This window comes from Danio rerio, chromosome 2 (genome assembly GCF_049306965.1).
Source record: "Danio rerio strain Tuebingen ecotype United States chromosome 2, GRCz12tu, whole genome shotgun sequence".
NCBI lineage: Eukaryota > Metazoa > Chordata > Actinopteri > Cypriniformes > Danionidae > Danio > Danio rerio.
In genome coordinates, this window is record NC_133177.1 from 17,773,740 (window position 1) to 17,795,000 (window position 21,261).

General features: G+C 34.9%; 1 protein-coding gene across 2 annotated transcripts in view; it reads right to left on the reverse strand.

Annotated features, from left to right (window-relative positions):
* The window catches only part of col11a1b (collagen, type XI, alpha 1b), a 175,342-nt gene that overhangs the window by 19,076 nt on the left and 135,005 nt on the right, over positions 1–21,261 (reverse strand). Inside the window, exons 42-51 of one of the 2 annotated variants that reach the window (XM_073917530.1) lie at positions 21,135–21,178; positions 15,961–16,068; positions 11,752–11,805; positions 9,436–9,489; positions 8,994–9,047; positions 8,842–8,895; positions 6,985–7,092; positions 6,733–6,786; positions 6,224–6,277; positions 6,083–6,136 (exon numbers count right to left, since the gene is read on the reverse strand). In XM_073917530.1, the coding sequence (XP_073773631.1) occupies positions 6,083–6,136; positions 6,224–6,277; positions 6,733–6,786; positions 6,985–7,092; positions 8,842–8,895; positions 8,994–9,047; positions 9,436–9,489; positions 11,752–11,805; positions 15,961–16,068; positions 21,135–21,178 (638 nt within the window). 2 annotated transcript variants of the gene reach the window in all.

Sequence of the window (21,261 nt, forward strand, 5' to 3'; positions counted from 1 at the left end):
AATATATCCATTCACAAACCCTATAAGCCTTACAAGAATAGAACAAAAAGATAGCTTTCAATTACTTCAGTGTACAATAATAATAAAATAAAGAAAGAAAAAAAAATTAACAGGAAAATTAAGACCTGTTAAAAAAGATTTAAGACCTACAACATAACATTTCAGTAGATTTACCTTTTAAAGCATAAAATTTACCTTTTGAGATTTAAGACATTTTTAAAGACCCCGCTGATACCCTGTTGATAGTAAGTCCAAATTATACAATTATTTTTAAGTTCATTAGCTTTGGCTATATCTTATGATGTGGACAGGCATTCATAGCCTACATTAATGTCACTGTCCTCACATTTTGTCACTGTTAACATGATTATTCAAATAAATCACTGATCAACTAGACTTTATGATGTTTTGCTTTTGTTTTCTTAGTGTTGTCTTAAGCAGCGCCATCTGTAATTTTCATTTAGTCTATAATAAATATCGATGTACACATTTGAATTCAAAACACAGAGAAGGCGAGATCCAGCAAATTAATTAACTTCATGCACAGACCCATTTAATGTTGTAAGCAATGAGGGTACAAATGGAAATGTCTTGAAATGCATTTTTTATTAATTTAAGCTAACAGAAATGCTGATTTGGGAAAATTCTGTACTTAAGATTGAAAGCCTGACATGCTCAGTTTCTTTCCTGACATAAGTATGGTAATAGTGCTCACTGTGGAAAACGTGAAATAGTTAAGAGTCTTAAAACTACAAGTTAAAGCAATCGTTTTTTTTTTTTTTTTTTTTTTATCATTTACTCAACTTTAATTGTTCCAGACCAGCTTGTGTGTGTGTGTGTTTTTTTTTTTTTTTTGGTTCAACTATACTGAGTAATGATAGAAACCTGTAACAACTGACTTTCATAGTATTTGTTTATCCAACTGTGGAAGTCATTAGTTACAGGTTTACAACATTTTCAAAATATATTATTTGTCCTCAATATAAAAGAAAAAAAAAAGACTATATAAAAATCGAACAAGTAAAGTGCGCTGCAGGCAAATTATGACATAACTTTCAATTTCAGGCGAACTATCCTTTCAAATACTTCTGCTTATAGAGGAGTGTGCTAGTGCTAAAAATGCATAAATCCATTTAAAGTCAAATCTTGAGGATGGCACCAGAGCTGACAATGACCACTTCATTTCCTTTCGGCGATCACATTGCAGTCACAGTTCTGTCATTCAAAGCTCTTTGGTCAATACTCTATAATAGAACTGTCTAAATGTCAGCCTCAGCTCAGCTGCTCTTGAGAAATGCAAACTGATGCGAGGAGACCCTTTTTCCATACAGCTATGAAGGTATGCTGATCTTTCACAGAAATGCCTTTTTCCCAGGCACAGCGTGTGCTCTTTACTCACTTGGGAACAATTTACTAAGGGAAGACCTAGTAAAATCCTGTCTATGTAGTGCTTTTTAAGATTTATTGTTTGTTCAGATCTGTTAAAAATAAATGTGCCCCATAAAACATTGGCTAATTTTAGAGTGAATTTACAAGGGAAGCTCATAAACTCATGTGAAAATGTGTGCCTCAGCAGATTATGGAAGGAACAACAAAGGGGTAATATAAACAAGAACATTTATATTCTTTTTTAAAGAATGAAAAATGTGTTAAACACCAGAGTTTGTTCAAATTTTTTAAGTCTCAGCTGTTTTAATTATAATAATTAAACCAACTTTGTGTTTAACAGCAAGCTAGTGTTTAAAACAAATAGCTTTTGTGTATCATGTTTAGATTATGAAGGGAATTGCCGATTGGCAAATGATTCACTCTTTTGAGCAATGCTTTTCAATAATTGCAACAAATGGAAAGTACAACAATCAAATTTAAAGATCCAGTTTGATATGGTGAAGCAGTTAACTCAAGTACTGAAGATTTTACTGGGCAAATAAAGTTTCACATTTGATTATGAGACATACAGCAATAATAGTGTTGAATAGTTTTGGGTTTTTTGGGGAGGATTCATTCATTCATTCATTCATTCATTCATTCATTCATTCATCCATCCATGCATCCATCCATCCATTCATTCATTCATTTTTTTTTTTTTTTGCATAAATGGAGTACTGCAACAGTAAATTCGCTATACATTAAAAAAAATAAAAAAATAAAAAATTAAACAAGCATTGGTCCAAGACATGGACGTGATTCATGGTACAATATAAAATAAAACCTTTGATAGGATTTTTCAAAAATGTGCATCTCTAAATAAATTGTTTGACAAATGTCACACCAGAGTTGTACCCCTCTAGGCATAATGCATCACAAAATAACACAAATTATTAAATTAGGTTAATTATACACAGAATTTTGGATTGTCTGTCCTTTTTAGGAGCTGCGTCTTTTGTTTTTTAATGATGCTAATGTCTTTGTTACGTGTTGCGTTCATTTTCCAGTCAAATTTGGAACCCATTTTTCAGAGGTCTCGGTTCATTTAGGGCCTACTCACATTATGCTATCCGAACCATGCTCAGGCCCATTTCCCGAATCATCTGAGAAATGTGAGTGCTCTAAATCGGGCTCGGGCACGGATCACTTGGCCGCCCCTGGCACGGTTGGAAGAGGTGTGCCAGAGCGTGGTACGCTTGAAGTGCAAAACACGCTTGAGCCCAAAACTGAAGACGAGACTTGACTTTTAAGGGACTGTTTCATATGGATTTATTAATCACACTTACTGTTCAATGAACACAAACTGTCGAAGATTATTAAAGATGCAAACCCCTTACTGCATCACAGCTGCACCTTCAGCAAACCTCTTAATACCTGCAGCACGAGGACATTATGATTGTTTATGAGCGTCAAAAGTAGCTGATCTGTTCAGCGAAATATTTGTCTTTGTCACTGCATATCAAATGACTAAAACAAGATAACTGAAGAAATCTCCAGTGGTGAGCAAGAGCGCTAACTCAACAGCGCATCATCAATGACATAAACGTGCTTAGGCACGAATGTAATGTGAATGCAGGCCGAAAGGATTCCGAGCAGAACAATATGGTGCATTCACACTAGATGCAAGTGATTTACATGTTAATTCTATGCAAAGACACGATAGAATGAGGTGGTGCTAAATGGATGAGATTCAAGCACATGGTACAGCTTGAATTGAGCATTTTGGGCCTTTGACGTGCCTAACATGTGATTTGTGTGTACCGCTCGACTTTAAAAATCTTCTACAGTCCCCAAGAAATGAAAACTAACCATATGATTTTGTTAGCTCACATTGCTGGTTTTGTGGTAAAAAATGAATCTGTGCTGTCATTTAGAAAATAATAATTGTTTGCCCTTCTAATCTTTAATTGAAATCTGAACATACACCCTGTTATTTTGAGGTAATGTGCATGGCTAACGCTGATCCAACTGTCTGTTTTTACAACAAACAGAAATGGTGAGCAGGAGAAGTCTGTTAGGTTGCAATAACTCTTCTAAAACCCCTTTCCCAATCTTTCTGAATAAAATGGCTACTTAAGCCTATAAAAAAAAATCACGCCCACTGTTTACTCATTTAAAATTTCTGTTTCTCTGCATCACAATATGAAAAGAATAATAACTGCAGCTTCAGATGAAAAAAATATATATGTGAATTATAGCATAAAGTACGGCTACCCTCTCAACAAATCCATGTTAGCCATTCTGAAATGAAACAGGAGTGATTTTGCATCTGTTGTGAAGTGAATTTTATGTGTGAATGAAGTAAACTCAAAGAGCTCTATTTTGACAGTATATATGTCCAAAGTGCAGTTCGCAAACGCATTAAGAGGGTGTCAAAATCCACTTGCTAATTTAAGGATGGAAAAATACACTTTGCGGCATGGCCCAAGATCTAAAAGGGTTGATCTTATTCTCTTAATGAGTTATGGGTGTGTTTTGAGAATAAACCAATCAGTCTCATCTCCCATTCTCTTTAAGAGCCAGCTGCGTCACGCCATAGCGCATTTGCTTTCTAAAAGGCGGACTTTGTAAATGAAAAAACAAAACCCTTTACTAGAGAGAAAACAGTTAAACAGAGCATCTACAGAGCGAGAATGAGAGTTGAGCCTCCTCATTGTTTACTTTCACTTTTACTCTCTTGGATAGGGAAACGTGTTGTATGCACAGACATCCATCAGCCTATATATAATTAATTTAGTTTGTTAAGTGCAAAAATTTGTTTCAAAACTATTTCTTAATTCAGTTCTAATTTCCAGCACTCGAATAAATGAACAATAATAATGAAGTGTGTTAAAAAAAGTTATTATTTTTTTTAAAGAGTTATATCCAAATACACATGCTTTGCCCCATATGGTCTAAAACCTGACAGGTGGACAAATCTAAGCTTGTTTTTAATAAAACAAATATAAATATGCATATAATAAATATTATTGCTAATAATGATAACATTATATAAAAGCATACTGTTAACTGTTAATTATATTCAATTTATAAATGAATAAACTGAAAATGCCTCCCGAGATGAAGAAGGCATGAAAGTATGGTTTTTATATTTATGTAGGCTAGAAAATAATAATTTTTGTAATTTTTTATTCCTTTATATTTATATCCTATATATATATATATATATATATATATATATATATATATATATATATATATATATATATCTCCTTATTATATCCTATTTATATCCTTAATATTTTAATTTAATTTCATAAGTAAAGATATTTGCGAATTGCTGTAGCCTACATCCTGTCTGTATTAAGCAGTGTGCAAGCGAGGTGCACAACTAACGCTCTGCGCAGGACAACAGACCGGCTTTGTTCTGGTCTATTCAACAATCTATTATAGTTTCTCAAAATAGCAACGTGCCAGCAATATGTCTTAACATGCCTCCTTTTTTAGACCAGAACGCCTATGGGCACATATATGAGTGCAAATGCATTTGCTATTTAAACAGCGTGGCGCAAAGGACTCTTGCACCAAGCTGAAACTAGCAAACAACTATTGCGTCGTGCCTTGTGCCGGGTGTATGATAAGGCCCTAAATGTTCAATCGTCTAATTACATGTGAATAGTGTGATTTACATGCAAATCTGGTGTGAACGCCTCCCCATAAACTATGATAGGTTGGCGTTAGACTCACTGCTGAGCACTGACTGATTCACAGAGAATGTACAACAGTAAAAGCTATTTTTAAATGCACAGTGACACATGTAAACAATGACAGCCTGCAGAAAGGAACCATGGCTGATCAGAGCACACATACAGCTTATCATCTTCTTGTGACAAACAGCCACATGCCAAGAAGCAAGAGTGAGACCTGCCATATGTCCTCCATTGTTGTTTACGAGGCCATTCACTTGTCGTGTAGAAAAAAAAAGCAAACATGTGTAAACACTACTCCCATTATCTATTTGCATGCGTTAGCCACTCGTCTAAATTTAATACTTAGTAATTAAGGGTAATGTTGGCAGTGGAAAAGCAAGCCTGATCATACTGTGGTACATAACACTTATTGGACCGTTTTTACAAGATTGTTATGAAGCATTTAATGGTCATCATAATATAAAATTTTCGAAAGTGTTGAATGATAAGATTTATTTTTTAAAAGTGTGAACATTTATATACCTTTGTGAAATTATTGTATCATCTTTGCATCCAAAAAAAAAAAAAAAAGTGAGATATTTCTAATGTAGCGTCTATAGGGCTGAGAGTAAATTTGATGCTATTCTCTCTTCTGGCTGCCATCATCAGTCTCACACTATGTTTTCCTTTTTCTGAAAGTCTTTATAACATCATAGTTGTTTTTTCTTTTATTATATCAGCAAATAAGTTTGTAAAAAATATATATATTGTTGTACTCTCCCATTCACTGCTCTTTAAGTTTACCCAACTATGACACTTTTCACTACTGAGAAACCCAGAAATGTGGAAAAGATCTATGAAAATATAGCATTGTTTCAATTAAAGGCAACACTCAATCTTTTTTAAATGAACTGCACTAACAGAGCAATCGAGTTGGTTTTAATCAAACCAAACCTGCCAAGTGTGAACACAGTAGGATCCCCAAACTCTAACATAAAGATCGAAACGACCGGTAAACTACTCACTCTCTTTCCAGGGGGTCCTGGAGAACCAGCTTCACCAGATGGACCGGGTGGACCCTGTGGTGAAAATAATTCATTATCTAGGAAGTTTCATCATGTTTGAAAATAACATATGATTTTCAGTCAGCATCGACCATCACTCACAGGCTGACCGGCATCTCCATCATCTCCCTTGTCTCCGGGAAGTCCATCCAGTCCCTGTATGTAAAACAGGACATTACATCACAACATTGCCTTGAAAATTATTTTATATCAAGCATCATACACATCACAAGATTTGTTTTTAAGCATTCTGGACATGCAAATATAATAATGTAAAAAAATAAAATAAGTACAATAAATAAAATTATTAAATAATAATAAATTTATTGTATTTATGTTAAAAAGGTCCCTAAATATAGCATTTTTTATTAAGTCATCAGATCATTCTTGTTCTAAATAAACCTGACTTTTCAATGCATTATGTTTATCCACAAAAATTGCCATTTCACAGACACAAAGTGACATAAATCACAAAGGTTATTTGTGTACAATGTAAAACCCCAATTCATGAATAACTAAATCTGCTTTTTTTGTTGACATTTTGACTTTTGATTAGTCATTAAAGCCTTTTATGATAATAGCATGTGCTTGAATGTCCATATTGAACGTACACCAACTCCGGGCTCACCAGGGGGACCTGGATCTCCAGGGAAGCCGATAGGACCCTAAATTAAAAAAAAAAAAAAAACTTACTGATCAGTTCAGTCATAAAACAGTATTTCAGTTTATCATTTACATTTACCAAAAACTCTTTGTTAAGCTGCTTTGAAACAATGTACATTGTAAAAGCGCTATATAAATAAACATGTATTGAATTGAATTGAATTTCAGATGAATGAGATGTTCAGTAGACGATGACTTACTGGGTTTCCTTTGGGACCGTCATCTCCAGGAGGTCCTCTTCCACCGGCAGGTCCTGCAGCTCCCGGAGGACCAGCTTCTCCTTTCTCTCCAAGCTCACCTTTGGGTCCCTAAGAAGCAACATTAGAAGTATCAACATCCAGCTCTCACCCATCCATGGTGAATACCATAAATGAAAGATATGCTTTTTATGGCTAAATGAGACATTAAAGTTGGTATGAAATTGTTTCGTTAGAAAATTTGGTCCTGGTTTCTCTCAGGGTTTTTTAATTCTTCACGTTCGCAAATTGGTGAAGTTTTTTCCTCGCCGCTGTCGCTACTGGCTTGCATGGTTCGAAATCTGTAGAGCTGCGCATTGATGGATTGCTCTTCAGTGTTTGGACTCTAAGTAGTGACTATTAAACTAAACTGAACTGAGCTAAACTGAACAGAACTTAAACTCTAAAAACTGAACTGACACTGTTTCAATTTACTAGGATCTTCTATGTGAAGCTGCTTTGACACAATCTACATTGTAAAAGCGCTACACAAATAAAGGTGAATTAAACTGACCATTTAAAGTCAGTTTTTAATAACATTTGAAGAGCACAATCTCTGAAAAAAAATGTTGGATACAACAAATGAATGGTTACGCTTTGCTACTGGTGACTGATTGTTATTCTCATGTAATTGACATATTTTCAATCATCATCTTCAAAAAAAAAGTTTGTTAATTAAAATAAATACTACAGCACATACTGTATTAAAATATATCATTCTTTATTATTTATCTATTTTAATTATATATTTTTGTTGGTTATGAAACCAGTTGCTCATTGTGAGACCATACTGGATTGTTGCTTTATTAATAATAAAATAATAACAATATAATTATAATAATCTTTGAATCTAAATTTTTCTAGTTAACATGCAATTAGAAATGTTTATTCATGAAAGTAGAATTTACTAAAATGAACTGATTAATAACATAAATAACATAATACACAATTATAATGCAATAATATGCTTTAAACTTCTGCTGCTAAAAGCAGAAATCTACATTAAGAGATTGTCCTCATTAGTCCAAAAAGTATTGAGAGCAACAGACAAACGTCAGCATTTAAGACGCTAATATCACATGAACAGGTTTGTGCAGCAGGTGGAGGACAAAACATGTTCCTAAGTGAAAAAGGATAATGATAACAGCAACCATCTGGAATACAAGAGATGATCACTTCTGCGTCTACAGCATAAGCTGGTAGAAAATATTCATCTGTCCATTCTAAAGCAGAGTGTGGAAACTGATGTACCACATTGAACAGTAAACTTAAAGAAAAGGTTCACCCAAATACTGTATGTGCTGGTACTTTATTCACTATGTCCATTTGTTTCAGTACAGCAAAAGACTTTTAGCTGAAAATATAGAACTTAGTGATTTGTAAAATGCAAGGGAATGGCACTGGCACTTTCAGCTCTTCTAGTCTTTTAAAATGGAAAACACTCGAGGCTGTTTGACAATGCTGTGTGTTAAAGGTAATCATTTTGTAAATGTTCAGTTTCTTGCACAGATTGATCATTTCACTTCATAAGACCTCCTCGTCAGTGCCTCTTTGTGCCTTTTGGCTCCCAAAGCGCTGCTGACTTGCATTATATGAATTAGTTGTTTAATGTTTCACTGAAGAAATAAGTACGGCCCAAGGATATTTCTATTTTGTTTCCTGCTGAATTATACCTTTAACCTGATTACACTGATAAAAGCATAGCTTTATGTGTTCATGGTTAAAAACATAATCATTTGAGGGGTTTTGTTCCATAAACAACAGATTAATAAATGACGTCTGGTAGATGATTCACCATAACAGACACGAATATACACTTACAAGTGTACCCGGCTCTCCTGGTGGTCCTGGATTACCTGCCTCTCCGGTCTCACCCTGAGGGGAAAGATGAAGGAAAACATGTTTGTTTGTACCAGGGCTTCCTTACATAATGTGAAATCTATGTACAGTAAATAATCCCAAATAGATCCTACCTTTTCACCATTTCCACCCATTGCGCCAATACCTCCAGGAGGACCAGGAGCACCCTGTCAATCAAATAACAGCACTGCTGATTCGAAAATCCTTCATTTAGAGTTTCAACCTCATTTTTCAACAAGAAAGCAACTTGTTGTCTATGAATGTTTAAGACGTATGCTTAATTATAGGGCCACTATATGATAATAATGATTAGAATTACAGCATAGTAAATACTGTCTGTACTACATACTTGATAATAATTTCAATGAATGCAGTATTTGAAATATACCAGACAATACATTATAAATCAATACAATAAAATATTGTGGCAAGAAATACCAGTTTGCTAAAGCAGGCAGCATAACAAGCTAAAAATAACTGGAAATCTGACACATTCAATTTACAAATGACCTTTGTTATTCTTATTGTTATTCAATATTTTCCTTCTGAACTTACATCTGCTCCACTAGAACCCTGAGGACCTCTAGGGCCAGGAGGACCGGGTGGACCCTGTAAATTAAATGACAAACAGAATATTAGTGCAATAAAGTGCAACAATTAGGTTATATTTACCATAAGACAAAATGATAAAGTTTCACTGAATTGTAGAGTTATGGATACAGCATGTTGTGAAGTCACTGTGCTTTGATTTACTAATGAAAAAGTAACTATTGTAAAGCGCAAAAAAGGCATTTGCTGGCTTTGATCAATCTGCTTCATTCTCTGCACTGTCCTTGAAATAGGGTAAAACAAATGTCAGGATTGACATGATTTGGAAACCATTGGTTTAAACTGTTTACATTTCTGAAACATGCTTGAGGCGTTTGACCAATCACAGTGCGCCATGGTCCCATTTACATTGATGTGTTTTAGATTTAAAACAGCATTTTGGGGAAAAAAATTATTCACATCATTATTGGCGTTTAATCTACTATTTCTGAAAAGATCTCCAGCCACACTACACTGCTGAAAACACACATCACAGGACCAAACACACACTCTGGCATGCACTGCAGCATATGTGGTTGTCTGAGCTCCAGGCAGTCACTGTGTGCTTTGAGCACACCTCTTCAGGTGAGAGCAGCCCACATCGGAAAGTTCATCAAGGATCTACCGCTAGATCTCATCTCACTATAGTTGTTAAATGTGATATTTAATTTATCTGGTCGTCTATCTTACAACTCCTCAGTCTTTAGAATCTATTACTTGTTATCAGGTAATGTGTTTTGGCTGAGTACAAAAATAAGTTAATATATTAATTTATGTAACCATGTTCACTGATTCTGCACATTTGACTAATTATTTACCTTTATTTCCTATAAACTTACTGCACGTTATAATTTTATAATGGCAATTATTGATTATTAAAACTGATATTCAGCAAGAGACGGTTATTTTTCATATATTTCAATGAAAATGAAAGGAGGCAGTAATTTTATAGGCTTTGTTTTGTTATACATATGCATAAAGTAAAGATGATGGTCCTATAAATAAGTAGCTACACGATGCCTTAACATTTTTGGTATATATCAAAATGAAAATAGGGAGTTCCTTATATCATGTTTTCCTTTTAAGAAAGTTAAAACAACGTAGCCATTGTGAGGTTATAAAGTACACTGTTCCTTTTCGAAGATTTGCCTGACATGTCCTCAGGAGTTTGTTACTCATATTAAACATGGGAAGTCTGAACTTATGAGGAAAGAATTCAAGACTGAACTTTGTGTAAGCTAATTGACATTGAGGAAAAAACCCCAATGAGATAGCGAATGTCTGCAGCCACGCCTCTATTTTCAGATGTCTCTTTATGCACTGACACAGCATTTTAAAGAATGAAAATGGCCTCCTCAGCAATTTCAAAATGCTCCGTTTTAGGGGCTCAAAAACTCCAGGGTAGTGTGGACAGACTGCGTAACCATAGCTAGGGTTATGCACTTTAATACAAACATATTAAGTGTAAATGGGGCCTATGTCAACTGGTCAAACAGAGCAATCTACCTTTTTTCAGAAGGAAGGCCTTTGGAAAAACACAATTCAATCAGAGTGTTTTATAAGATCACAATGTTTCATGAAATTGATGACAAATGCCTTCCTTGTATAAAAAAAAAAACATTTTATTTACTTACAAATTATAATTACTACCAACACAGCCACAATTATGCAACACAGTAAATGAAGACAGAATTGAAACTTTTGTTAATTATACCCTTTAAAAACAATAGGCAGACTTCTAGAAAACAATTTAAAGAGTTGTGCAACTCCGTTTATGTTTGTCTCCAATATAAAAAACAAAATATTCAAAATAAAATAGTCAAAATCTTAGTAATGCTGGATTAAGAATGTGCAGGAGGGTCAAATCACGATTGCAATCTTTTAATGATTAATCGTCCAGCACTAGTCCTCTAGTGAACTCATGCAGTGTGTATCCTTCTGTCACTGATCCATTGTTTAGTGTGAACACAACAGCAACTTAACGCTGCCCCAGAGAGTTGTGCATGTGAAAACAACAGTGATCCGACAACTTTGAAAATCGTGTGAACTTGGCATTAGAGAGATTTGGAAAAGAAGTGATGCAATAATATCCAGCAAGTGACAAATATGAACATTTAATTGCTTTTACGTATAAAAGTTAGCAAAATAAACAAAACAATGACCTTTTTAAAATATTTTAATGGCATGCATGCCCCCCCCCCCCCCCTCCCCCCTCTCTAAAGAATGCACATATGTTTAGTACAGAGCTAATGAAATTGTGGGTTTCAACAACAAAGAACTCACCATTGGGCCAACATCTCCATTCTCTCCCTTCTCGCCTGGTGGTCCCGGCAAACCCTAGACGAAAACAAGTTTTACAAATTAATCCAGCACAACTCGAATTCCCAGCAAACAGTTTATCTATTAGTTTAAAAGGTGCTTCAGTAACAACAGAGGACACAACGAGATGACTCCTCTTCCCCAATGAATAACATGATAAGTCAGAATAACAATCAGTCTCACAGTGCTGCATATTAATAGTACACATTTACATTTCTGAGCCACTGGGTAAACACTATTAATCAAATAACAATTTTTGGTAATTAGCAGTAGAAGTAACCTCATGGCAATTAACACATTTGCATTCAGTTGCCTGTGAATGTCTCACTTTCAAAATGCGAAGCACAAAAATAGCACAGAGATCCGTTTAGCAACATAATTGCATTTGAGGTTTGAATCTTGTTTAAATCATTATCAACCAGCAATACCAATAGACGTCTCTCCATTGTTCATCCACAACATCTGTAATTAGAAGGCTATTCTGGGTCACTGCATTCGACAGCCGGCCCTGTGCTCCTTGGTACCCGCTAACTCACGGTTCACAGTTTATTGTGTGATAAATGTTGTGTTGCTATAAAAGGACAGAGGTGATATTTCACAGTCATTTCGAGGGAGACAATTTTCCGAACTGCCAGAACAATAATGCGTTATATAGGGTCGGTTTGGAAAAGATAATGAAATGTCTCCATTCTAATAAAGCGCCCCATAAACAAGTTATTCCAAACTTCAAAACAAATTAAGATGGCTAATTTCTTCAGATCAAAAATCATTATCTTGGAGGATTTGCGAGAGGCACTAACAAAGAGACGTGGAACACAAACAATTAGCACAGTTGGAATGAATCACTATTGCTATTATCTTTGATTACTAGTCAATTGCACTGAGTGACTCTGCAATATTGCTGTGTTGAGTAACAGCCTCTGTTGTCATCTGAAATGCACTCTGCTATCATTCCCAAATAGGTACAGAATTTTTCTGTTATAATATTTTATATCTTAATAATATCAAGTGAAAACCATGCTACAGTTTAAAAGGCTGTATTATATATATTTTTGCTGTTTATTTATTAAAAAACAAAACAAAAACAATATATATATATGTATATATACATACATACATATATATATATATACATACATATATATATATATATATATATATATATATATATATATATATATATATATATTTTTTTTTTTTTTTTTAAATAAATAAACAGCAAAAATTATAAATAGTAAATAATTATATTATATATAGGTCAAAATTATTAGCACTTTTAAGCTATATATTTTTCTATATATTTTTTTAAAGTCTACAGAACAAGCCATCGTTATACAATAACTTGCTTAATTATCCTAACCTGCCTAGTTAACCTAATTAAGCTTTTAACTGTCACTTAAAGCTGTATAGAAGAGTTTAAAAAAAGTTAGTTTTAAAATAGTTATTAGAAATTAAAAACTATTATGTTTAGAAATGTGTTAAAAAACCTTCTCTCCATTTAACAGAAATTGGGGGGAAAATAAACAAAGTGGCTAATAATTCAGGCAGGGTAATAACTGAATTCAACCAACTGTGTGTGTGTGTGTGTGTGTGTGTGTGTGTGTGTGTGTGTGTGTATAGTGTGGACGAAAGTAATATTTTTTCATAAAAACCTGTTTTTAATGGTTAATGTGTATATAGAAATATATTTTGCCATGGTAACTAACAAGTACTCACAACTCACAAGAGTTCTCTATCAAAATCAGATGCTATTTTGTATCAATGTAGAACAGCTTCAATATAATTTCAATTTAAACAAAAGTTGCGCATTGTTACTTTTACCTCCATCGGCAGTAACATACGGGTAGGTCAAAAGTAACACAACAATATTTGCTAGATTGATTGGCTTAATCTTTATTGTAAATAAATCTAACTATGACTTTATGTTTACTGCAAACATATTTGTCCTTTATTTTAGCAGAAAATATTAAATGGCATTTTCATTTTAAATTTCACTTCCATCAAATTGCATAAAGATATATATTTTAAAGTTCACATAGCTTAGACAGGCCTAACACAATGTGAAACGAACCCCACGAAAGACATGTCTTATTAAACTGTACAGTTCTGTACAATTCTGAGGTGAGAAAATAATGTTACAAATAATTTATTTTAATGTTATGTTTATTATTTTTTGAATAAATGTAATTTTTATATCCAATTCAATTCATGTTTATTTATATAGCGCTTTTTACAATGTAGATTGTGTCAAAGCAGCCTAACATAGTTCTAGTAAAGTCCAGATTCCAGGGTTGAAGTTCAGTTTAGTTTAGTTCAGTGTGGTTTTAAATTCACTGATAAAAGTTCAAACACTAAAGAGCAAATCCACCAAAGCGCAGCTTCACATATACTTTGTTGAAGTCATTTTTTGGAGCCGGCATGTAAGATAACGGAATAAGGATGTTCTGCTTAGACTGCTGCTACAGACACATGTTAAAGTGATTTAAATATGAAACATACGATTATTACATTTTAAACTTAGCTCAAGGTATTCCTATATCTGAATCGTTTGTCGGTGACACCGTAAGTGATGTGTGCTTCAGTGCCACACATTCAGTACAGAACAAGTGATTAAACTGACAGAAACACTATGGTATGTAATTTGGGAGGTAGCTGATAATAGTGTGGATTCCCTCCTTTATTATCAAGAAGTGGATGTATTGCTGCCCTATCAGCAGCACAGCACGAACATATTTATCTACGTTGTGAGAAAATTTAAAAGCACTGAAATATATTTTTCCTCCCACTGGCCCGCTAGGCAGCGTGTAGATAGATTTTGGTAGCCTGACTAAAAAAAACAATAGCCCCAGGACATCAGGCTACCAGATTTTGGGAGCCCTGCTATTAGCAGAGGAAGATATATGACAGTGTTACTTTCGTCACCACAGGAACTCTGGCCAAGTAAATCTAATTTACTTTTAAACAGAAAAACTCAGACATTTCAAACTTAAGGATGTGTTATTGCACTAAATACATGTAGATTGATCATTATGGTGTGATACATGCAAAGAGAAACACAATAATATGTAATGTAATAAGGAAAAACAAACAGCTATAATAATTTCCTTTTTGCACTTAAAAACAGAAATTTGGAGCTAACTGATGGGCCCCAAATCAGCTGATATTTAGCAGCTCCATCAAGGGTTGCATGCTGAATGTGCTGTTATAGCACATATATGCTGTTATATTCATATTTTGATCACCTTAATCTGACTACAGTCATTACTGAACAAAACAGAAATGATATTAAGACATGTGGAGTATGCATAGATTAGTGACATTATTGAAGTAAACACCGCGACCAAACTATTCCCGTCATGAAGGACTTTTCGCCATTTTTTCTGACAAGATCTGCGCGAAATACAGATTTTTAATTTTTTTTTCATTTGGCATGCGTTTTTAAATTCCATAACACTCTCAACCAGTTCTAACTTCTTTTTTGCATCTAATACCCCAGTTTGTCACGGCAGCATGAAAGAAAACTGCCGAACAGCATTTTAAGTCAGGCATCCTGCTGATTTGATTCAGAAGGGATTTTTTTGTCAGACGGCTCACCAGTCAGGTATACATCTGCGCTAAAATATCACGTTGAAAGTCACCATAGCTTGCGTAGAATAGACCCAGCACCCAACTCAACTTTGAGAATACATTAACGGCAATATTTTTTTATCGCGCGATAAGAGTCTCGTGTTAACACAGCACGTTAATGCCAACAACAGCCCACCACTAATATTTATATATAGTATACGCTAATTTCAATGGATTTCTACCGCAAAATAATCTTTATTCTCTTTAATAATCTATATTTATTTTACATGTTTTATATGTTACAACAGGGATTTTTGGAATATCTTTTTATCACTTCATTCAATTCAGAAAATATTGCACATGGCTAGAAATAAAAATGTAATGAAATAAATTGTTATTGGTATATAGTTTAGATAATTTACATAATATCCCTCAGTAAAAGAAATTGTAAGAAAAAATATTTTGAAAAAAACGTTTCATCACCTTTAATTGAAATCTACAGACACAAGTTAAATAAACAAAATCAAAACACCTTTTTTTTAACATGAGACTGAAAAAAAAAACATAATTATGAAAAGCACAAAGACTCAGTAATGATTACTTTACCTGCAATCCAACGGGACCAGGAAGACCTGGAAAACCTCGGGGTCCCTCGTCTCCCTTTTGTCCAAACATCCCCTGCTGACCCCTGGGTCCTGATTCTCCATCACTTCCCTACAGCAAAAAACATTCAGACAGACTATCTGAAACTGAAATAAACACAGAGAATCACAGCACAACACTCTCTGTACATGCAAAAAAATCAACTTTCTGACCCCAGAATGTCTTTCATACTCTACTGTACGGCGCAGACAAGCATGAAAATGAGATCGACCCCCTGAGACATCAAAAGTCAAGCTTGAAAAGACATGTTATTCAGAGGGACACCCCGAGGAATTGAGGAGAAGGAGAATCTGCTGCCCTCATTTCAGACGCTGCTTGCTCTACAGGGTCAGTGGAAGGTGAAGGAGACGTTCGGGATGGTGCAAACAAATGCGGGATAACATGAAGTTATTAAAGAGATGTGGGGTTACAGGCGGCTGAATGGCAAGTCGCTCTAGAATATTATGGGGTGGTTGTATTGGAGACTATAAGGGAATGTCAGTCATGATTAATTCGGAAAGCACAGACTTCTGCTATTCATCATAGTAAAGTGTAAATGTATAATAAATCTCTATTTAACATTTTGGTTATAGTCATTTTGCTAAAAGACATCCAAACAAAGACATTGTGGCTAGAACTAGGCTAAACTACTAAAGGTTCATTCACAGTACAAGTGACTCGCAGTGACGAAGCGACAAGCGACCGATCATTTCAATGCAGAGTGAGCAATTTCCGGTGACCTCAATCTATGTGAGTGACAGCAACCATTGGCGACCAGGTGGGTGTATCGAGAGCCGTGACAAAGTTGAGAATCCTTCAACTTTATACAAACGAAAAGCAACTTTTTGAGCAGCAGTCAATAGGAGCACCAGTAGAGCTCACGTGATCCTCTTTCAGTTCGCTCAGAGGCCGGTTGTATTCGTGCTGTATAGACTTACACAGACTTGCGCTTTAAGCAGCTGCTAGTGTGAATGAGGCAAGGATAGGCCAAAAATAAACTAGTCATCAAATGTACAGTTTAGACAGACTACACATGCGTGCTAGTTAATTCTTATCTAATTAATGACTAGTCTAATTTTGGGCAAATTTTTAGACGCCTATTAGATTTTCCTAAACAGCACAATTAGCCTTGTTTTAGCCAAGATGTTTATGTTTGGATGTTTATTAGATGTCTTTTAAACACACAAAAAATGCTTGACAGGTAATCAGCAAAAGGAACTTCATTTCGTATGCCAGCCGATGCTATTCTTTTTCCTAATATTTGGAATTTTACTAAATGTTAATACCCTGATATTAACTGACAGTCCCTTTTGGAATCTCATTTAAAGGTAAAAAAAAAAAAATAATAATAACTTATCAAGGGACGCTGCATGTTTGTTTGGAATTATTTTTTCATTCCCTTTACACAATAATTGATTTAGACATCATTTACAGTTGAGGACCAAAACTTCAGCTCACTACAGCTATACCAAGTTGGCCGATCACAGAAGCTGCATCACGGAATGTAGTTAATTGTGATTTAAAGGTACGCATCAGGGTTTGTTCAGCAAAGGGTACATCACTGAACCTACCGTGTTCTTTTAACGCACAATTATATACCGGCCTTAACTTACCTTCATCACATTGTTGTACTGGAAATGTTATTTTGAATGTTAAAGGACACTAATTTGAACCATTTTTCAAGATTAAATATAAATCCTTTGTGTCTCCAGAATGTGTCTGAAAGGTTTAACTCAAAACACCCATCAGATTATTTATCATACCTTTTTAAATTTGAAAAATGAGAGCTGCTTTAACAGTGTAGCTGTTTTTGTTGCCTGTGCCTTTATTGCCAAAGAGCTGGTTCTTCCCACCCACTGTTCTTATGTGCTTGAGTGTTCCCAGATAGGGCGGCGTTTAATTTGATTGTGCAGGCAAAAAATGACATAGGCAGGTAGAGAAAATTTGACCGTTTTGAAACGGTGCGCCCCCCAGATCCCCCTCAAGGTCTTCACTTATTACCCGTTTATGTTTTTACCTCTAAAGAACCAAAATAACCAAATCTTGGTTGTTTTGTGCACGTCCGGTCTTGTTGATATGATTATACGCATTACTATGGAGACATGTTAATATGGGGCTGTCAATCAATTCACTCCTATGTCAAGTTGCGGTGGGCCTCAATTTGAATGATGTTAACATAGGGCTTTGAATCCTATGTTAACATCATTAAATTTGAAAAAAAGATACTTATTGTGTTCCTTTCACTCTAATATGTTTGTGGACACACTATAACTGCACACAGTTCTGGGTCCCATTTTATATTAAGTGGCCTTAACTAATATGTACCTACACAGGAGTTAATAGTTTATTACAATGTACTTAGTGTAAATACATGTATTTACTGTGTACTTATGCTTGATTAAATACATGTATGTAATTACATCTGTAATTAACTTTTGTAGTTACATTTGTAAATACACTGTTGACCATTCCTTACACCTTAACTCACCCTTAAACCTACCCATACCACCAAACCTGTCCATAACCCAACCTCTATACCAACTTAAAAGCAACACAAGTGTTCTCAAATACATTATAAACACAGTAAGAACATTGTATTTATTTATTTATTTTTTATGTAAGTACATAGTAGTTAAGGACACTCAATATAAAGTGGGACCCAGTTCTGTCCAAACAGCTTACAAAAGATGATTTTTATCATAGGTGCCCTTTAAAGCTATGTGAATGAATACTTTTCATGTTTTTCCCTACAACTTTTGATTGGCTTGATTTTATTTATTGTTGAAAACTATGTCACATCAGATCCTTATTTAGTTTGAAGTACACCAAGACCTTTAATTTTAAACTGGCTCTTACATTGATGTCATTAAAGTAGGGCTGTGAACGTAAATCGATGTCTTGCCTATTAGAGATTAATTTTGCAATTATTGTTTTTGCAAAGTTTGCAATTTTGCACCACAATTCTCTCTGGAATAAATTCTGAGCTTAGTTTTTAATAGCAGGTGATGCTTTAGGTAAGTTTTTTAACCATTCAGTCAAACGCTCACAAAGAAGAATGCTTGAACACCCAGTTTTATATTTGTTGACGAGCAACACAAACAGACACCGAGGCTGAGTTCCAAATTACCTATTACTTAAGTATATATTACATTTGAACTTACTACACGACCGTTAGAAAAGTATGTGCTATATAGTATGAATGTGAGTAGTATGAATGAAACCTGGATGTACTACATCTGCCATTTACATACTAGCGTCAGTTGCATCACTTCAATACCATTCATGAATTATTTTACATGGCATTATGGGATATCGTAGCATCGGATGGGCACTTCAGAATCTCGCCAGAAATAGTTGGTCATTCAGATACTTCTTGCATGCTGTTTTTCAAGAGTTTACACTTAGATATTGCTTGATAATAATAGCAGGTTTGGCATGCTGTCCCAAGAGAAAACCCTGAGCTCAGAGATAATTGAGCCCAGGGCTCCTGCCTGGTCGATGAGCATCTGACGGGGCACGAGATCAGGTATGTCTTGAGAGCTCCCCCTGGTAACAGAGGAAAGGTGGAGATGGGGTGGATGGGGGCATTCATCAAAAAATGAAGATTAGGGAGTAATGCTAGTCGGGCTGTTTGGAATAATCTGATTGGCTTTCTAATGATTACAGATGAGAGACCAGCCACAATCAATCATATCACGTGCTCCTCACCAAATTAGTTTGTAAAATTTTGCTTCGAATACTGTGAATTTTTTATTTATTATATATGCATCATGCGCATTAACTCATTGAAAACAATGTTTACAATTCTAAAAGATGTGATGCAGCACAGTGTTTGATGAGCTTTACTATATACAGCAAGTAGTCAGATGTACTTGCACCTTGGCTTATATGTGACGGGATTAATGTTAACAGCTCACTATAAACACTCACGTATTCAGTTAAACCTTTTCTAATTTTAGGGATTGGCTTTTTGTAAAGCATACACTACAGTGCCATTTGTTGGTAAAAACTAAGCTCTGAATCGATTCAGATTTAGAGAGAATGGCAATGCAGTCAGAAAACCTAATTTTATATGACATATTATGCAAATATGTGTAGACATGATCATAATATAATTAGTTTAATTACATTTTATTTTTCAGTCAAGTGACAGCCCAAATAAAAGCATCTAAAGAAACGCTCAATCAAATATTGTTCATATTTAAGTGACTAAGATCTCATAAGAAGCACTAACATCAAGTCATCCCATAGATTTAACATCTCACACATCTCCTACTCAATAGAAATGCTGAAGAGGTTCTAGGAATGTTCTGCGAAGAATAGGTGTAATTATCAGCTTTTATAGAGCTCATGTATCAGGGAAAGGCAGAGGCCCAGCTGGGAGTGTTCAGCTTGAGTCATAAACTTTAAATATTCAACTGTGTGCCACCTGGACCTGACTACTTGCTCACATTGCTACTTTATCAACTCAGCAGGCTGTGTGACAGAGGCAAAACTGAGCAAATGTGAGCAGTTACTCATTTAACAGACACTTTTATCCACAGCAACTTATAGTGCATTTAATATATGCACAGTCCACCTGGAGCACTGTACACCAGGGTTAGACAAGCAGAACTGCCCATTGAGAGAACATTTTTGGGCAGCTGATGTAACCCTTATCAAGCCAAAAGATAATGATTTGATCATACAGTATACAAGTATTTTCTAAGATATATACGGACACTGGTTTAAACATTGTTTTATATTTAATGTTTAATTATTTGCACGAGCGCGAAACCCCGTTGAGTGTTTTGGTTATGCAACAGCGTTTCTGGACGGAAGCTTTGGGTACATTTACATGACAACAATGCACTAAAATCTATATTTTTTTATGTTTCATGTGCAGATGACAACATTGTCAATGTAATTCCCGAAAATGACTATACTGTAAGTGCTGTATTATGCATGCAAAGCCAGTAAGTTGGCAATGCCACTTTGTGGTTCACTAATGTTATTTTGATTGTCAAGTACTTATGCTTATAGAATGAACACATAATATGAATATGCATGACACAATGTTCCCAAAATCTAATTCTAAGCCAAGATGATGTAATATAACTTGATAAAAGTGCTTGAATATCCCCAATGTAAGTACTTACAGCAGGACCTGGAGCTCCGACAACACCCAGAGGACCTGCTGGACCTGGAGGACCCTATAACACACAATCAAGACAACTGTAAGAATTCTATGTTCTATAAATTTTTTTTTATTGAGAACGATAGTAG